This window comes from Patella vulgata, chromosome 2 (assembly GCF_932274485.2).
Source record: "Patella vulgata chromosome 2, xgPatVulg1.2, whole genome shotgun sequence".
Classification (NCBI taxonomy): Eukaryota; Metazoa; Mollusca; class Gastropoda; family Patellidae; genus Patella; species Patella vulgata.
In genome coordinates this window covers 3,862,805-3,881,590 of record NC_065880.2, presented here as the reverse complement: position 1 = coordinate 3,881,590, position 18,786 = coordinate 3,862,805, and the positions used below count along the sequence as shown (strand labels likewise).

The 18,786-nt window shown below is 38.4% G+C and overlaps 1 protein-coding gene across 1 annotated transcript; it reads right to left on the bottom strand.

Moving 5' to 3' along the window:
- Window positions 1-4,567: 4,567 nt before the first annotated feature.
- LOC126811034 (beta-1,4-galactosyltransferase 1-like) lies at window positions 4,568-18,179 on the bottom strand. Its single transcript, XM_050536510.2, has 7 exons — window positions 18,049-18,179; window positions 12,930-13,168; window positions 11,802-11,989; window positions 7,818-7,940; window positions 7,375-7,479; window positions 5,978-6,116; window positions 4,568-4,663 (listed from the first exon to the last, which is right to left on the bottom strand). Exons 1-7 carry the CDS (start codon window positions 18,173-18,175, stop codon window positions 4,592-4,594), a joined length of 993 nt encoding a protein of 330 aa, XP_050392467.2. The 5' UTR covers window positions 18,176-18,179; the 3' UTR covers window positions 4,568-4,591.
- Between the last annotated feature and the right edge of the window lie 607 nt (window positions 18,180-18,786).

The window sequence follows — 18,786 nt, the reverse complement described above, 5'->3', positions numbered from 1 at the left end:
GTATGTTCATATAATGTTATAAATAGTTTATGTATTTACGTTTTATTTGATTGGTTAGCATCATTTGTCGATATAGTGTCTGACCACTTGCGTGTATATGGGGAATTTTGCATACTGAGCACCAATTTTAACGTCTACACGAAACGCGTACTCTTTGTCGATTTCCAACTGCCAAATAATATTTTACACGCCCGTAAACGTGTACGCGGAACCTTGTCAGACTCTGCACCTGCTAATGCCAGAATTGAACTTAGACTGTCAAAGTTTATTTTACACGCCCGTAAACATGAACGCGGAATTTTGTCAGATTCTGCACCCTGCGTCAAGGACAGAAAGAAACCAAACTGGACAATTCTGGGTAATATCGCAGCTAACTCGGGATCTCGTGGTTTGTTATCCAGTTTATCTGTTGGGACACATCAGCAGGTTAATGTTTCCGTTTTTAGAGGGTTAAAGGTTACCAACCACAAGTCTGCCCAGTCATTTATTTTCTTTAAATCATTATTCAGAATATCCGAACTTGTACAAGGGTCATCCATTTTTACAAATAGTGAAGTGTCGTCTGCAAATAGTCTAACATTGGAATCAAGGTTGTTCACAATATCATCAATATAAATTAAAAACAATAGCGGTCCAAAAACAGATCCTTGTGGTACACCAGCATGGATGGTTCTTGGATCAGAAGATAGGCCTTCTAAAACAACTGATTGTTGTCTATTACAAAGATAATTTTTAAACCATTCTAAGAGGCTACCCCTGATCCCATCTCCATCCAGCTTCCAACAAAGTTCGGCGTGCCAGACTTTGTCGAACGCTTTGCTGATGTCACAAAAAACAACTCGAGTAGAAGAATGTTGGTCAATGGCTTGACAAAACATATGTGTTAGTTCTATTAGTTGAAAGATGGCGGAGTCACCACGAAGAAAACCACTTTGAAAAGACGTTAGTATTTTGTTCCCTCTCAAAAAGTTAAAGACATGTTTGTATATAACCTTTTCAAATACTTTTATGATGATACTAAGAAGAGAGACTGGCCTATAGTTACCACAATCGTTTGATGATCCTTTTTTGAAAATAGCCGTGACAGTTCAAACAAAGAGCATAGCGGAGATGAAATTTCGGTAGATATTTTCTTTAGTAATTTGGCAGTTATGTCGTCCGGACCGGAGGCTTTTGAGGTGTCTAAACTGTCAATAATGTCTTTAACTTCTTGGGGGGTTGGTACGATCTGTTCTAATGAATTAGCATTTCTGTCAATGGAGGGTAAAGATTTATTAGTATCATTAAGTTTAGATTGTTCAACAAAAAAGTTATTCAGTGCGTTTGCCTTGTCTTGCGGTGTGAATAAAGTGTTGTTATTTACAATTAAGGGTGGTGTGTCTTGTTTAGTGCAGCCTTGGGTTTTTACAAATGAATTAACAATTTTCCACCAGCTTTTATTGCCAAACTGCGATTTGTCATTTATCTTTTCATCTAGGTTATCATAATATGCTTGTTTTGCTTGTCTAATCAAATTTATATATTGGTTCCGAATGTTCCTAAAAGATTGCCATTGATTGTCATAATTGGTGCTGGTGGCACGTTTATGAATTATATTCTTTTTCCTTCTAATTTTCCGAATTTCGCTTGTCATCCAAGGTTTGGTTACTACTCTATTTGGGATATTTCTTTTAGCTAAATTGATTAATTCACTTGTAAATTTCCTACTCGAGTCATCAATGTCGTCATCTTGTATCAGATCGTACCAGTTTGTCGAAATGACGTCATTTTTTAGTTTGTCATTATCTATGTTTTGGTAATCCCATATCATTTGTCTGAAACACTTTGATTTGGGAGTATTAAACGAGAGTGTACACGAAACAGGACAGTGATCACTACAAAAGTTATCAGAAACGGTGATATTGTTTACGAAATTTGGAAAATTTGTTAAAATTAGATCTATCAGTGAATTATTTCCGTTATGTTGATACCGCGTTGGTTTTGTGATTAGTTGTTAAAAATCAAAAAGGTTTATGGCGTCATGTACAAAAGTACCCGATTTACTCAGCATGTCTATGTTAAAGTCACCCAAGACCAGACACTTGCTAATATTGTCATTAGCGGCAGAGTGTAGAGCTTCAAAAGTGCGTGCGTCGTTTTCACGAGAGGTTTGCGGGGGTCTGTAAAAAATTCCCAGAAGAAATTTATTATTGCAAGAGTTAATTTCAAGCCAAATTGATTCTGTATTGCTGTCTTCCAAATCTAAACGCCGAACGAATGCTATAGAGTTACGAACATAGATAATTACCCCACCCCAATGGAGTCAGTCCTATCCTTTCGAATTGGTGCATAGTAAGACGGAAGAAGAAGTGATTCGGTGGGTATGTTATTGTCAAGCCATGTTTCACTTAAAGTAATTATATCAAATGAAGAGAGCTCTGCTTCAATAAGGTCAAGTTTTTTACGTAGACTTCTGACATTCAGATGCACGACCGACATACGATTGACAGGGGGACCTGGGTTTGGTTCAACATTACCTGATAGTGTAAGTTTAAGTTTTATGACATTGTACGAAATTGAGCTAAACACGTACAAATATAAGATTTTCAGGCAATACTGAAGATTAACAAAATAGTGTTTACATAGTCTTCTTTTTAAAACAGTATAGAACTTGTTTGGCCTTATGATATATAAGTTTATTAAATTATTATACAATTTAATAGGATTATGAAACATGTAGATAAGTTTACTTAAAAAAGAAAGTAATTGTATATGAGGACGAAATGTCCATAAACCAAAATATACTAATACAAATTGTTGTCGAATACAGAAATAGCAATAACATTGTTTACTGTAGTTGAGTCTTTTGGTAGCAAAATTAAAATATATTATAGAGACATTGAACTGTATTTTCTCTTTGTGAAGTGTGTGATAAAAGGGAAAATTATATGATGTGTATATAATTTCACATCCTGCATTTTTTACTCGTTGGCTTATCAAGGTTTGAGGTAAGAGCTTAAGTTGCTCTGGGAAACGGAAAATATTAATGGATATGTGCAACTTTAATTTCAAATATGGTTATTGTCTATGATTAAATATAGGGTAGTCCCAGATAAATCCCGGTGTCTCAAGAATAATAATAATGCAATTTAAAGGATTAACGATAGAAAAGCTACATAAACGCCTTCCCTGGTAAAGTTCCCTTAAAGTATTTAAGCATTTTGACCCCTTTATTCTCCAGGAGTTATCTCTGACCGTCCCTTTAAATGATACTTACAGTACAACAAAAATATGTCATAAAATTTAAATGAAGTCCGTAATATCTAGTAGTGTTACAACCTTCGATTGGGAAGACGGTTACCAAGACGGTCTTATACTAATTATTCTTAACAATCTTTTATTTGGATTTGTATCTGCACAGGAATTTGTATCTGAATAGGGATTTGTATCTGAATAGACATTTTGGAATCTACATGTCCTATATCATGTCCCTGTCAGATATAAGCATAGGCATAGATACATGTATTTACATTTTATAAATAAACAAAAAATGTACAAGTGGAAATATAATTACACTGTTTATTTTGTATGCTCAAATTTTGAACTAAGGCGTTATCGTTGCTGCTGGAGACTTCTGATAATTTTGAAATACGGGTTGACAGTTTTAAAACTATTCAGTTAGCTCCCCGTGTCGTCAATGTTCAGTTAGCTCTCCGTGTCGTCAATGCCGTGCAATATGACACTAGTGTTACGATAAAATGAAATGAAATGAAATGGGGTTTAACGTCCTACTGTTCTGCTCCGATACTGAGCTAATGAAGACGGGCATACGCCATACAGTGTGCTATGAGGGAAATTTTGCCCGGGCACCGGTACTATCGCCTACTCTTATATCGAATTCCAACGGCCAAGGGATCTTTTACGTGCATTCCAATGTATACACGGGACCTCGGTTTTTCGTCTCATCCGAAGGACTAGACAGCTGTCCTTGTCAGGCCCTCCGTCCTGCATAGTGTTAGATAGACGATAGATTGTGTCTTGTTCTGGATATCTGAATATAAGGAGCAATGTAAAATAAACTGTTCAGTATCTTTGGTTTGGTGACCACCATTACAGGATGGGTTGTCAGAAATAACCTTGTGAAAAGAGTAGAGTTGCAAACCTGACTTGCTGTCGTGTAACACTTACACCAGCGTCTTACTAACTGATCCACCGGGGGCTCTGGATTGTACAAGTCAATAAAAAAATTAATAAACAAATAAATAATCACATTGGTCGGTTCTACCCTATTACAATACGACATGTTTAATGGAACACTGAGCTCTTGAGTTGATAGGCTATCTGAAACACTGGGTTCATGAACACCCTATTACAATAAGACACGTTTAATAGAACACGTGGCTTTTGAGATCATAGGCTATATGAAACACTGAGTTCATGAACACAATCATCCACACGATGACAACAACCAAACACACTAAAACACATCATTCCAAGGACGACGAAACAACAATAATACTGATTGTTTCCATGGCATTTAAGAATACAACTGGAATACACCGGTAACAATTCTAGGGAACACCATTACTGCTGCTTTTCCAAGTGAAGACCATTACTGCTTATCAATGAGAGACATTTTCTTATGCTGCTGCTTTTCCAATTCTATTTTCTTTAACTTCACATTCTGAAGATATATAGAGTACATATTTACAATTGAAACTGAAGGCCGCAGTGGCCAAGTGAGTAAGGCGCTAGGTCACTGACCAGTAGGTCTCTGTTCTCTTGATAGCGATGCAGGGCATAGTACCCTCTTGTTAGTGAAGTAGGGGCCCTGGCATGGTACTGTCTTGTAAGTAGTGCAGGGCGCATGGCACGTCATGGTACCCCCTTACCCTGTTAGCGGTACACGACGCACGGCCTGACATGGTACGGCTATGTTAGCGGTGCAGGGCCCAGGGCCTGGCAAATAACAGTTCAGAATATAAACCAAGTTCCCATGTACACGTTGGCGCGTATGTAAAAGAAAACTTGAGTGTTGAAATTCGAAATAAGTGTAGCCCGTAGTACCAATGTCCGGGCATAATTTCCCTAATGGCACACTGCGTACCCGTCTTCGCTAGCCTTACTTAAATCCCGTTTCAAGAATTAAAGTTAAACGAGTAGTCTCCCTTTATCTCCCTTTACAGTATTAAAGTTGCGTGTAGTTTTTCGTTCTCATGGCAACTTCCAACAAGTAAACATTCCCCGCTGTGCGTCAGTAATTTCAGTTTATAATTACCGATAATATCCATGGAACAGGAAACAAGCCATATTGGAAATGTGACGTCATATCAAAAATCGAGGCCCGTCACTCGATGGTCGAATATGATGGAACAAACATGCCACATGTCATGTAGAAAGGTATTTGAACTTGTGGTGCCTTAGGTTTGTCTTATTTCGAAGATCGTCACTCCCAAGAAACAGAAAGACAATTAGATGAGTAAAGATTGAGCGTCATCTCCAAGACCAAGACAAACAACCAGATGAGTAAAGATCGGGCGCCCTGTTCCTGGTTCAAATGTTAAATTTAAAACAAAAAACATGCACAAATCCAAAATCCTCCCATTTACCCACTAGTTGGACGAAATAAACCATAGGTCAGGAAACCTTGGCTTAGATCGCTACTTTATCCCCAGGTTCGGGACCTTCGTTCACTCTTTTAATCCAACCCATGTTGGGAAGCCTTGGGAAGATTCATTTTGCTCCAGTTGGGAATCCTTAGTTTAAATCGCTAATTTTATCCCAGGTTGGGAATCCGTGGTTTAGATACCTAATTTTAATCTTTTTTTTTAAACCGTTATTACTTTTCAGTCTTGCTTTACCACTATACCCCCTCCTGCAGCCCCTCCTCCTGCACCCCCCCCCCCCCAAAAAAAAAAAATCACCATGTTCCACAATCAAAAAATAAAATCTATCTGGATACACCAACTACCCAGGGTTATATCATTAATTTACCCACCTCTTCAAGTTTTTTCCGATCCACTGTTATATGTATGTGTGTATATATTTTCTTCTTTTCTATTTTACTTACATTATACACAACACTGTTTAGTCCATCGTACCATATACGACTCTTGGCTTTCCCTAAAAGCCTGAATCTGAAAAATATTACAGATTTGGGTCTTTGTTTTGGGTCAGTAGTGTAAGACGTTGTCTCTCTAGCATGGAGGTCCCATGTTCGATCCCGCCGTTGGACAATGACGTTCATCGGGATTTTCCGGCGTGGTTTCCCTTTGTAGGTGTGCAGGACAGGGGGCCTGGCAAGGAACAATTCATAGTCGTTCGGATGGGACGAAAACCACCTACACATTAGCGTGTGCGAAAAAGAACCCTCGTTGTCCGGACAAACACATGGTATGGCGTATGCACGGTGGCTAAGTGAGTAAGACGCTAGCTCGCTAGCCTGGAGGTTACGGGTTCGATCCCGATGTTGGTTGAGAAAGTTTATCGGGATTTCCCTTTGTCAGTGGTGCAGGATAGAGGGATTGATAAAGACAGCTGTCTAGTCGTTCGGGTGGTACGAAAAACCGAGGTCCCGTGTACGCATTGGCTTGCACGTAAAAGATCTGTTGACAGTTGGGATTCGACATAATAGTAAGCCGTGGCGCCGCTGTTCGGGCACAATCTCCCTCATAGCACACTGTATGGTGTATGTCCGTCATTTGCAAAACACTAAAAGGCTAAGAAGAAAGAAAAAGCAGAACTCTTTCAGTCTTTATCCTGGGATGAACAATAATTATTTTTTTTAAAAAAAATTTTTTTTTTTTTTTGCAGATGAAAGAAAGTTAAAGAGCCAATGTTTTAAAGTTGGCATTATCCATTTCACCCAATCTGATTAAAACACAAATCTTATTTCGTTTCGTTTTTATAGTTCAAAATTTCATTTTACTTGGTCTTTACTACACTAGGATCTGGAAGAGTTGTTATCATTGACGTGTTCTGAATAGTGTGAGGTATTAGCCAATGAAATGGTCTGTTACGGTGAGCTTTAGTCGTGTTTTGCACGGAACTGTGGGTAATCCACTAGTAACACTAATGCTGCTTGGTTAATCAAATGTCTGACGTCATAGGCTCACTTGCCGCTCGTATGACCTCTGACCTGACCTATCGCAACAACCGTTCAGATCTTCATGTAGTGTAGGCCATCGAAAGTATAAAAAACGAAACGAAATATAGATCTGTATTTGAATCAGATTGAGATCAGTAGACCGTTAAACCCCATTTCATTTCATTGCAAGTCCGTCTTTATTACCCCAGTTGGAGCAGAACATTAGGAAGTTAAACTCCATTTCATTTCATTTTACAACAAGAAGAATGGGATTAGCAAGTGTATAAAACTTGTTCAGCTATAAATACCTGTCTGGGGACACTGGATTGCCTTTATCCTTGCCGTGAACAGGGGTGGCATATCTACCATAAACTGCGGAAGGACGTACAAACTTCAACTCTATCACCGCCAATCTGTAAAACAAATAGTAATCATAAAAATCCCGACGCTATGTATACAATAAACTACTGCAACGAATTTACAAAACAAATTGTATTCATAAATATCCAGACGCTTTGTATACCAAAAACTACAGCCGCCATTTTGTAATATAGAAACCACGTCACATGACTCAATTTCAGGCCTACTTTATGATCTAAAGCATACGCAATTGACACCCGACGATCCCCTCTCAGGAGCTAAAGGTACCGTAATGGACGTTAAACCTCATTTCAATTTTTTAAAAAACCTAATTCTAATTTGACTCTCTCGCCCCCCCCCCCCCCCTCTCGCCACACGCATCTGATTTTACCTGGCTCCTAGATCATCATCTTCACCACCCCAACCAAAGTACAGATTGGAGAATCCATTGGTCTTTTCTATAACAGTCTTAGGATAAGCAACAACTCCACCATAATAACTAAGGTACGGTAATCTGGTGGAACAAAAAACAACTGTCAGCATTCTTAAAGAGACGTTATGTAAGATTTAGATAAAGACTTGACCGTTCTTGCTATATAAATTCAAAAATAGATAATACAAAATGAATATATTGAAAATTTCATTCAGTTTACTTTATTCTGAGCAAAGACGTAACTTAGATTGTCCATTATCGTAGCAACAGTACTACAGTACTGGACAAACGAGACTAATTCTCTACAATTCATTTTATCGTTAATGTTTTTAATCTAGCGCTTGTTCAAATCCATTTATAAATCTGCAATACGGTGCTCTATAGGGTTGATTATGATGGTATAGAGGGTTGATTATAATGCTATAGGGGGTTGATTATGGGCTTTTCATGTGAATAGATGTCTACTGTCTGAACCATCGTAAATTTTAAACGCATTTCTTCGATTATGAACAAACTACTTAACTATCGTTATTATAAACGTGCCTGTGTGTTTGAAATCATCTCCCGTCCAATAAAATCCATTTCACATCTAAATATCCCAACGTATAAAAAAGTTCTCCCTTGACAAATTTGACTATTTACTTGTATTTTCGACTGAGTGGACGACAACAATGCTTTCGTTACGTGTTGGACGATCCCATTGCAGCGGTTGCGGGGTTGGTTTAATTTTGACAGATAGTTTGATAACTACGTGTTGCAATGAAAACAAAGCGCGACCATTACGATCGTTTGAGTTTGGGCGACGGAAATATCAACTGAAGATTTATATTGAAACCGTGGACAGTATAGTCCCGTTGATTGGGTTCTCTGCCGCTCGCTCGAGACATGACGAGATCTCAATTGTCAACGGCAGATCAAGCGATGTGATATTTGACATAGCTGGATTTTATACAGATAAATTTCTCGAACTTACAGTATTCTTATAGTTACATGGTAATTGTTCAACCCAATAAGTATTCCTATCCGGTAGTGACGAAGTTCTCAAGTTTATAACTTTGAAATTTCCAAATGCAGCAGTTGATAATTGTGGAATGATCGATTTCAATATTTTCGTAGTTTTTGTAACAATTTTGATTTTGCTAAATACTCCAAATTCCCGCATGTACGAATGATTTTAAAATTATGAAAATAAAGTTCAGGAATAATACCGCCGGAATGATGATTAATTGTGCAGAAGTAAAAATTAAAAGAATGTTTTAGTAGGTTTGTTTTTAACAAAAAGACAACATGTTGTTTTCGAATTCACATGGGCGCGTCCGAAGTAAACAAAGACGATGTGTTGATACATTTACTACATTTATATCTATGTATGGATTGCAGAGAAAAAAAGAGTAGCAAGATTAATACAAAATATTATAAATTGATTTATGTTTCTTTGCTTTTAAACTTAATACTGGTAATTGCGCGAGGGGAGGTAATTTTATTTTAGTCACGATTGTCCGGTCTATTTTTTGTTGCGGCACATAATTCTAAAGGCTTCGTCGACGTTTCCTGTGCATCTATATATACGGTCCATGTTGAAACCATTGATCGCCAGTCTATCAAATTTTATTCACAATGAAAATATCACTGATACTCGTAAAAATAAAGTCATATATAAACTAAAGATAATCATGGGTAATATTTAAGGTCCGTAAAACAAATGTAATTGTTGTTGTGCAGCATGTGTGTTCAAAAGAAAATTATCTCATCCGAGTAGCTAATCAAATAATTAAAACAAAATATTTCAAAAGGTAAAGTTATAAAATTTGCAGAGATTTTACTAGAATGTAAAAGACGGCAACAAAATAAAAGAATACGGACAGTTATGTGTGTGAACGCCCAAACTCAATGCCGAGCCGAGATTTGTAGCTTTTTCTTAAACCAAACTTGAATTGTCGTAAAAGTGCCGATTTGCTATGCTGTTACCCTTATACGAAATGATATCTCCCGGAGAGTGACGTAATCAGCTTCCATATTGGTATTTTTCTATGTCAAAGTTTGTGGGAATTAAATTTTTCAAGAGAGAACTTTTTTATTTGCTGGGATAATAAGTTGTGCAGAGGATTTTATTTAACGGGAGTTGATTTCAAACACACAGGTAAGTTTATAATAACCAAAGTTAAGTAGTTTGTTCATAATCGAAGAAATCCGTTTTAAATTTACAATGGTTCAGACAGTAATTAATAGTTTATATAACACCTTGGGCGACAAACGAATAACCTGCCATGGACAGATTTAGCTCCTGCACACTACGTCTTTAAAGTGGTGTTATGTAAGATTTAGCTATTATCCAGGCCTCAAATTCACAAAGCATTCTCAGATTTAAGTTAAGAATTTACTCAAAATTGTTCGCCTTATTTTAACTAAAATATAGCCCTTTATAAAACTTTTGTTTTTTTAATGTATCAAATACATCAATAAGAAACTATGTACAAAGTTTTGTGTTTCTGGATCACAGATATTTCTCATAAAATGATTTGAGTAAATTTCTTAACTTAAACATGCATTATGCTAGAGCTAAATCTGCCTATTTCAGGTCTTTCTTTAGGCCTGAAATGTTATCTAAATTATTAATTAGACATTAATTAACCTAACCAGGCCATAATGAACTCTAGATGGCTGCGCTAGCCTGCGATCTTTAATGGATTGTAAGCCGATTTACTGCATAAATTTCCTTCTCATTAAACGATTAAATGGATAATCGAGACTATGCTGTTTATCGTACTGACTTTAGTAATGATGACCAAGGCTTATGGGAATTTCAGTCGCTTAGTTCTCGGTTCAATTTGATCAATTTGAATGAAATTTTCACTAAATTGCCTTCTACCTTATATAGTTTTTAACTATTATAGTGAGAACTGCCAACTCGTTACCGAATCTCCCATAATGTATCTTTAAATCTGGGAAGGTTTTGTGAACTCGGGGCCAGGTTTACTGCAACAGTTTATAAATGCGTATAATATATTCTTGGGATTGGTGAAAGTCATTATAAACTCATGGGTCGTAAACGAAAAACACTAACTGGACTTTGATGATGACAGACGATTTGTTTAGTAAAAGCTTTAAAACAAAATTATCTTGGCGTTCTTTTATAACAGAAGAAGATTTATGCATATTATATAAAATTCTAATTTAAAAATGCAATATTTCTATTTCATTTTCGGACAACAATATATGGTATGAAATTAAGAGGGAAAGCTGACGGGGGAAAATGGAACCCAGGATGAATACTGATCCTTACGATAGAAAACAGCTGGTACTCTGATAAAGTACAAACTGTTATAGACCGCGGAATGGTGTGGATTTAACATTGAAGTCAACGTGGGGGGGGGGGGGGTGATCGAATTACTGGTCTGAATCCATGTCTTTATCAACAATTTTCTCCCCTTCTGGATTATTAGTCACCGGTTAATTCTAATTATTAAGGCCATCTGGTCAAATGTCACGAGATGTAAACAGGGGTATCGTTATCCATAAACCTAGCCCTAAACCTAACCACAATCTCGTCAACAATCACGTGCCCTAACTCAATTTACACATCGGCGACATTGACGAAATCCACAGCTGGCCTTAATATTTAGATCACGCCATCAGTCACCACCCTAAATAAGTAGTTGTCTGACCCTGCCGAATGTTGCTTGGCCGTGTGGTCTGACGTGTGTGGTTTAGACCATAGGGTCTGTCTTTGAATCAATTGGAGCGATTATGACCCCAAGTTTGTACACGACAAGCCATTCATTGAATTAAAATTGTATCATGCTAGTCCCCAACACCCTACTTTGTGTTGAGTTTACATTGAAATCAACAGGGGAGAGAATTACTGGCCCGAATCCATGTCCTTATCAAGAGTTTTCTCCCCTTCGGTCATATATATTCTCAATAATTGTAAAAGTACACTACCCAAATTTCCATTTCTCAACAGCTACAGCCAAGTGTCTTGGAGATGTTGAACATTGGTATATATTATTATCATTAATAGGATACATGTCGACATCGTGAAATATAAAACATGAATAGTTATCTTGTTTTAATGCCTCTAAATAACCAACATTCATCATCAGTGCTCGGTTAAATTTTTCTAGTGGATCCTGTAACGTAATAATATTTTTAGTATCAATAAAATCATGTCCAATATTTGCATAGTGTAAAAACATAATATTATGGCTATTTACATCTTAATGTATCCGGAAACCTCAAATAAACGTACCTAGCAACCATTTTACAGCATTTTGAGGTGGTACTATTTTAAAGATTTTTATGTACAGATACCTTAACGGTTTCTAAATTAGTATGCATATTTATTATTTGGTGCAGAACGGGGGCCTGTGACAGTATTGGTTCTTTAATCAACTTCAGATGACAAGACTAGTTTAAACTTCTTATAATACATTTATTCTCTGCTTCTTCTAACATATTATGTACAAAACTTAAAGACTCCATAACTAACTTGTATTGAGGGAGCCATATCCTAGCTTGGCACAAATGTGCCAACTCTCGGGCGCTCTCCCTCGTTCCGTCTCGTGCCGAGCCGAGGCGCCCACGGCCTCTGCTCTCGTGTCCTGTCCGGACCTCTCTGTCTTTCGTTTGTTAATCTGGGTTTATAAACCATTCCAGACAAAGGAATCTTATTAGACATCTGGCTGATGTATCATGTATCATATCAGGTTTAACATTTGCTTGTCATCAAAGAAAGTTTAAATAAGACATGCCATCAAGGTAAGGTTACATAATCCCATAGACCAAGAACTCCAGGGATGTCGATAGCGAACAGGTGTCAAGTTGGCAGGAAGCGTCTATAACATCAGATAATCTGTGATTATGTAACAGGCCTGACCAGGGACAACATATAGTCTTTCTGATGGTATAAACACCGGGATTCCGTGTACACATTGGCGTGTACATAAAAGAACAGTTGGCAGTTGGAATTCACACTGTATGTCGTATGCTCGTCTTCATCAGCCCAGTCGATGCAGAACAGAACAAAGTCAAACGCCATTTCATTTTAAAACACAAACATGTGATACAGACCTGCTCGATAACAAATATAGTGAATTCAACTCGTTGACGGAGCAGCATTGGTGGCATGTGTGACAAGAAGTCCATCAGATGTCTCTGTCTGTCTCGGTATGGTATTATTATTGCTAGTTTCTCTCTCTCCGGGCACTCCAATGGTTTAAATTTACCACCGAGTTCAGGCTTATATTTCTGATATTTATTATTCAGGTCTTCCAGCGTTCCATTAAAATGATGAAAGACAAACGGACCTTCTGCAAATAATCATAAAATTATTTTCCAAAAGAATCATTGACCTTTAAAGAAGATACAACCTTTTACTCCAGAATCTTATTTCGAATACTAACTGTCAAGGATTAGTTTACGCACCAATTTCTCATATTAGCACGTGTTGGAATGAAGTACGTCGAGATCGAAATAATAACTTGTATTCTAACAGCAGTTTATTTGTACGATCGCCCTGGCCGGGAAATTTTGAGAGAAATATGACCAGCTGATGACCAGAAATATTCGATTAACGCAGGTTATTTGATATGGGAGGGTTCCAGGGGCCAGTAGGTCATATCTAGACTAGATTAAAACATTGTGATATTCAATTTCAACCAACGAAAACCTAAATTTACATGTTTCATAGTGTAATGTATTTACTCAGTAGCATAGGATTACACTGTATATTGGCATTGAAGATTTTTGGCAATGATTGCATACCATAGGCCTACATGATCCCACTAAATGTGTCACGTGATAGGTGTCGTGATATTGTCACATGGAATGAATCGCCATAGAAAATGAAATGGGGTTTAACGTCCTATTGTTCTGCTCCTAACCCTGGGCTAGTGAAGACGGGCATACGCCATACAGTGTGCTAAGGGGGAAATTTTGCCTGGGCAGCGGCGCTACGGCCTACTCTTATTTCAAATTCCAACTGCCAAGGGATCTTTTACGTGCACGCAAATGTGTACACGGGACCTCGGTTTTTCGTCTCATCCGAACTACTAGACAGCTGTCCTTGTCAGGCCCTCCATCCTGCATCACTGACAAGGGGTAACCACGCCGCAAAATCTTGGTGAACTTTCTCGGCCAATGCAGGGATCGAACACCCGACCTCCAGACTAGCGAGCCAGGGTCTTACCCACTTAGCCACGTGATCCCCTCGCCATAGAAAGCATATTGCCTTCTACCAAATCTGATTAAAATACCGACCTATATTTCATTTCGTTTTTTTTTATACTTTCGATGGCCTACATGAAGATCTGACAAGTTGTACTGGAAGGTCGTCTCGGGGGTCGTACAAGAAGTCGCCGCAACCGACCGTTTTATTGGCTAATCCCTCACTTGAACCAAAACGCCGATAATATAACAAATCTTCCAGATTCTAGTGTAGAAAAAGATAAGAACAACGAAATTTTGAGCTATAAAAAAACGAAACGAAATCGGATCTGTTGTTTATTCAGATTGCCTTCTACATCAATAAAAATATTATTAATATTATCTAAACTTTCCACTTGACCACAGAACGTGACACATAGAGAAACAGAATAATACTCTTATCTGAGGGGGGGGGGGGGGTAACCCATAGAACCTCCACTTAGATTCGCCACTTTAAGAGGTCCCTAAATCTCGGTGGCCCTCGCGCAGATGTGCCACATTCGCGATAACTAATTCACAGCTGTTTACATACATGCCAAAACGCTAAACTAGCAAAAATGCGGCCGACTGATGCCCATGTCCTTATTACGAGTGACGCAGTCAGGGGGCGAACACCACAGATGATAGTTTTCTAGGGACCAGTAGCTGTTCTGGAAGCTGGGAATAGGGGATGGAGGTGGGTAGGTTCCAAATCTAAGGCTATTTAGCTCCAAGAAAAGTGTTCTGTTTAATATAGAAATCTTTACCTACATGATGTGTGACGAAAACTAGGGTAATGAAGTAGCTTGCATTACTCTGCCACTATCTTAGACTAACTCAGAGACATTTTGGTCAGTATCCGTTTGTATTTGAAACACTTGCCCAAAAATGGTAATTGTCCCGCCCTAATAGATGACGCATTACATTTTCTATATAGGAAAGAGCGGGTTTGATTTACCCTCAGACAATCATTCGGAGCTCAAGGGGAACATACCTATAGCCTCCTGGGCTTAGAGGCTAGGGTGAACACACCATCCTAGCGCGAACCTTTTGTAGAACTATCAAAACGTGTGTGGCTCTTGCCACGTTTAAGCTGCTAGGTCTGACTTAGAAAGGATATTAAACTCAGACCGTGGATAATTTAATAACTCGAAAAGTACTATCATAACTTTGTAGTTTGCTGTATGTATTTAATTATATAAACTTAGTAACAACATAAACGGTGTTCCAGAGTCAGTTAATTGATGATTGAAATAATTGATCGAACAACGTGAAGTCTAAGCAAAGGCAAAGACGAAAGTGTCACATCCAAAGTATCACAGGGCGCCATCCACAATCACACCCCGCAATGAATGTCAACAAAATACTGGCTATAACACTAGGCGTCCCGGTAGAACATAGATCGTATTGCCTATGTATAGTTGTTCGCCGATCGGTATCTCGTCGGAGAGAAAGAGAGAGAGAGAGAGAGAGAGAGAGATGGGGTTTAACGTCCACTCGACACAAACTAGGTCATTTCGGGATTAACATATGGTTTAATTTATTTCAATAATTCGCTTGCGTGCAGGGGTCTTTAGCAGTGGGGGGAAACCGAAGGACCCGGAGAAAACCCACGAGGTTGGACAGGCGACCCTACTCCTTGTCACGTACAACCGGGGACCTTTCCATTTCTTGGGCCTGGACCTGAAAAATTTTAGTCAGTCATGACAGATGGGATCAAGTTTTCCTTTACGAGAGGATAAGAAATGGGCCAGAATCTTGAGGCCCGTCCGTCAATTTCGCCTGTTTTGTGAGAACAGAAATAACAATTACAGTCTGTCGCCCCACTCACTAATGGTACTACTAACTGGGCGATTCACTGTAAATGTGAATATGATAGGGATGAGATTTATAAGACAGAGGAGTTGAAGAATAATGACATAATTTATAGAATTGAGCATCGTAGACGTTAAAAAATGTAGATTATGTAACTGAGCTTTCAATTTTTAGGGAATGGGCCTGAGGGGACTTTGTCTCACGGGGGGCGCTAACTTGGTCTCTGAAATGCCATTTATGGACTTTGGGGTCTGGGGAATGGTTTTGCAGAATTCTGATGGTCAGAAAGTACTTACAACATGAGTAAAATACATTTTAATTTCTTCTGGGATTAAAGGAGCTAAATCGCTAAGATTTGGCACCTAGAAATTGACACAAATGGGTCGCAACGCATATAATAATGTAATATGAATGTATATAAACTGATTTACATTCAAACATTTACGTTTTTACTCTAATTTCAAATCAGTTATGTTCGGCGAAATACGCCAGAAGTCTCAATCGAATGACACTCTCGGGCATCTGGTTATTCCAGTCTACATCGATAGTATTTATTGCGCGTGCTCTCAAGGTAAGAATATGGCGTCACCGTTTGGCATGACATGTGGAATATGTCTAGCCTCGTTCTTCAAGTCCCTTATTAAAAATGGAACTGAAACGCATTATGGTACATGATTCGTGTACGGTAAAATGTTTATTTTGTCTTAAATAGTGGATATCAGAACCCCATATTTTCCCGGTAAGATCACAACATCAATGTTGATGTAAATTGACAAATAATTTGTGTTTTTAATGTCGAAGACTTTGGATAATAATGAGTTAGAGACTTAGCTACTTTAAATATGCAACAAGTAAAAATTCTTAAGTTCAATAGATCGCCTTAACATTTCATAATTTAAAGATTTTTTACGTATTTCTGAAACAAACTATGCTTGCGATAACTTCTTACCAACTGTTCCACTAATGTTATTCCTATGATAATCAATAATATAATTTATCAAAATCTTAGTAACAAGCTCTCAATTTCTTAGACCAACATACCCATAACAGGGATTTGATTTCAAACATTACTAATTGACTAGGTTATTTTATACTATACCGTTGCAATTTAGGGGCGCGAATTCTATTTTGGCATTGTTTACGTCATTAATTCATTTAGTCTCAGACCGACTGCAGTGAGTACTTATTTTGAGACCGACTATGTGACGTAAGAAATTTAGGTGCACGTATATTAAGTATTTGAGATTTTTCCCTTATATTCTGGCATTGTTTGTTTACCTCATTAATTCATTTCGTCAGTCGCCGGTGCATAATTTTGAGACCGACTGCAGTGACTGCACGTATTTTGAGACCGACTATTTTTTTCCCGAGGGGGGGGGGGGGATTTTTTTCTTAGACTAACTCACAACAGAATAAGGGTAAAAAACAAGGTTATTTTATACTAAAGTTTTAGGTGAGTAGCGTGACGTATGCAATTTAGGTGCACGGATTTACGCAAATATATAAAAATTGGGGATTCTTCCTTCTATTTTGGCATTATTTGTTTACCTCATTAAATCAGTGAGCGCTTATTTTGAGATCGACTGCACTTATTTTGCGATCGACTATTTTTTTCGCTGGGGGGGGGGGGGGGGGTACCACACCCACATTTACGCCCCTGGGATTCATAAACCGTGATTTATGTACACGGATGCTTGGTACATTAACATTGACTGTTTCAGTATGACAACTTTCGTGTACACTAGGTTGGCGGGGTCCACATAACTTTAACGTTATCTTTATTTTTTTTGGGGGGGGGGGTAGAGGGGAGGGGTTAGTCAAATAGATATGACTGTTTCAGTATGACAATCGTTCGTGTGCATTAGGTTAACGGGGTCCACATAACTACACAAGAACATTGTTTCGTCAGCTTTACCTCCGCCTCCGAGCCAACCCTTGTTTGAAATGACTAGCCCATGGTTAGGGTGTTTATCGATTGCCACTCCGGAACGTGCGGAATTGACACTGTTTAATTGACGCGGCGTAATTTAACACATCTGTCATACTTGGTTGAGATATTTTCTAATGCTGTAACCCGAAATCCCCCTTCTCACTCAAATATCGCCATTTTGGGGACTCGGAGAATCCAGTTCCAGTAATTAAATCCAGTAAATCCCCCCCCCCCCTACCGAACCTCTTAGGAGTCACTTACCTAAAGACGGTGGATTCTTCAGACATGTCTTGATTGAAATATCTGCTGTCTGTCGTGTTAGATTAACAATAGTCATAAAAGCGAATATTGTCTGGTAACTATTCCAATATATCACCACTAACGACATTGAGATTATGATGAACATGCCACATATTTGTCTATCTGTTAACTGTAAAATTAAAACAAATCTAGAGTTGTCCTAGAAACAACTATACATTAATATCAACATCTAGTAATAGTCACCTAGACCCTATAACATTGAAAACATAACATTGGAAATGACCAAAACACAGAGAGAGAGAGAAATGGGGTTTAACGTCCACTCAACACAAACTAGGTCATTTCGGGACTAATTTATGGTTTAATTTTATTTCAATAATTCGCTTGCGCGTAGGGGTCTTTAGCAGTAGGAGGAAACCGGAGGACCCGGAGAAAACCCACGAGGTTGGACAGGCGACCCTACTCCTTGTCACGTACAACCGGGGATTCGAAACCACGCCAGTCGACTCAATGACAGACTTTATGATACAGCGCGCGCACGCTTTTTTTTTTCAGCCATCCAACCCCCCTACAGAGAGAGAGAGAGAGAGAGAGAGAGAGAGAGAGGGAGGGGGTAACGTCCACTCGACACAAGCTAGGTCATTTCGGGACTAAAACAGGGTTCAATTCCTTTTCAATATTCCGCTTGCGCGTAGGGGACTTTAGCAGTGGGGGAATCCGGAGGACCCGGAGAAAGTT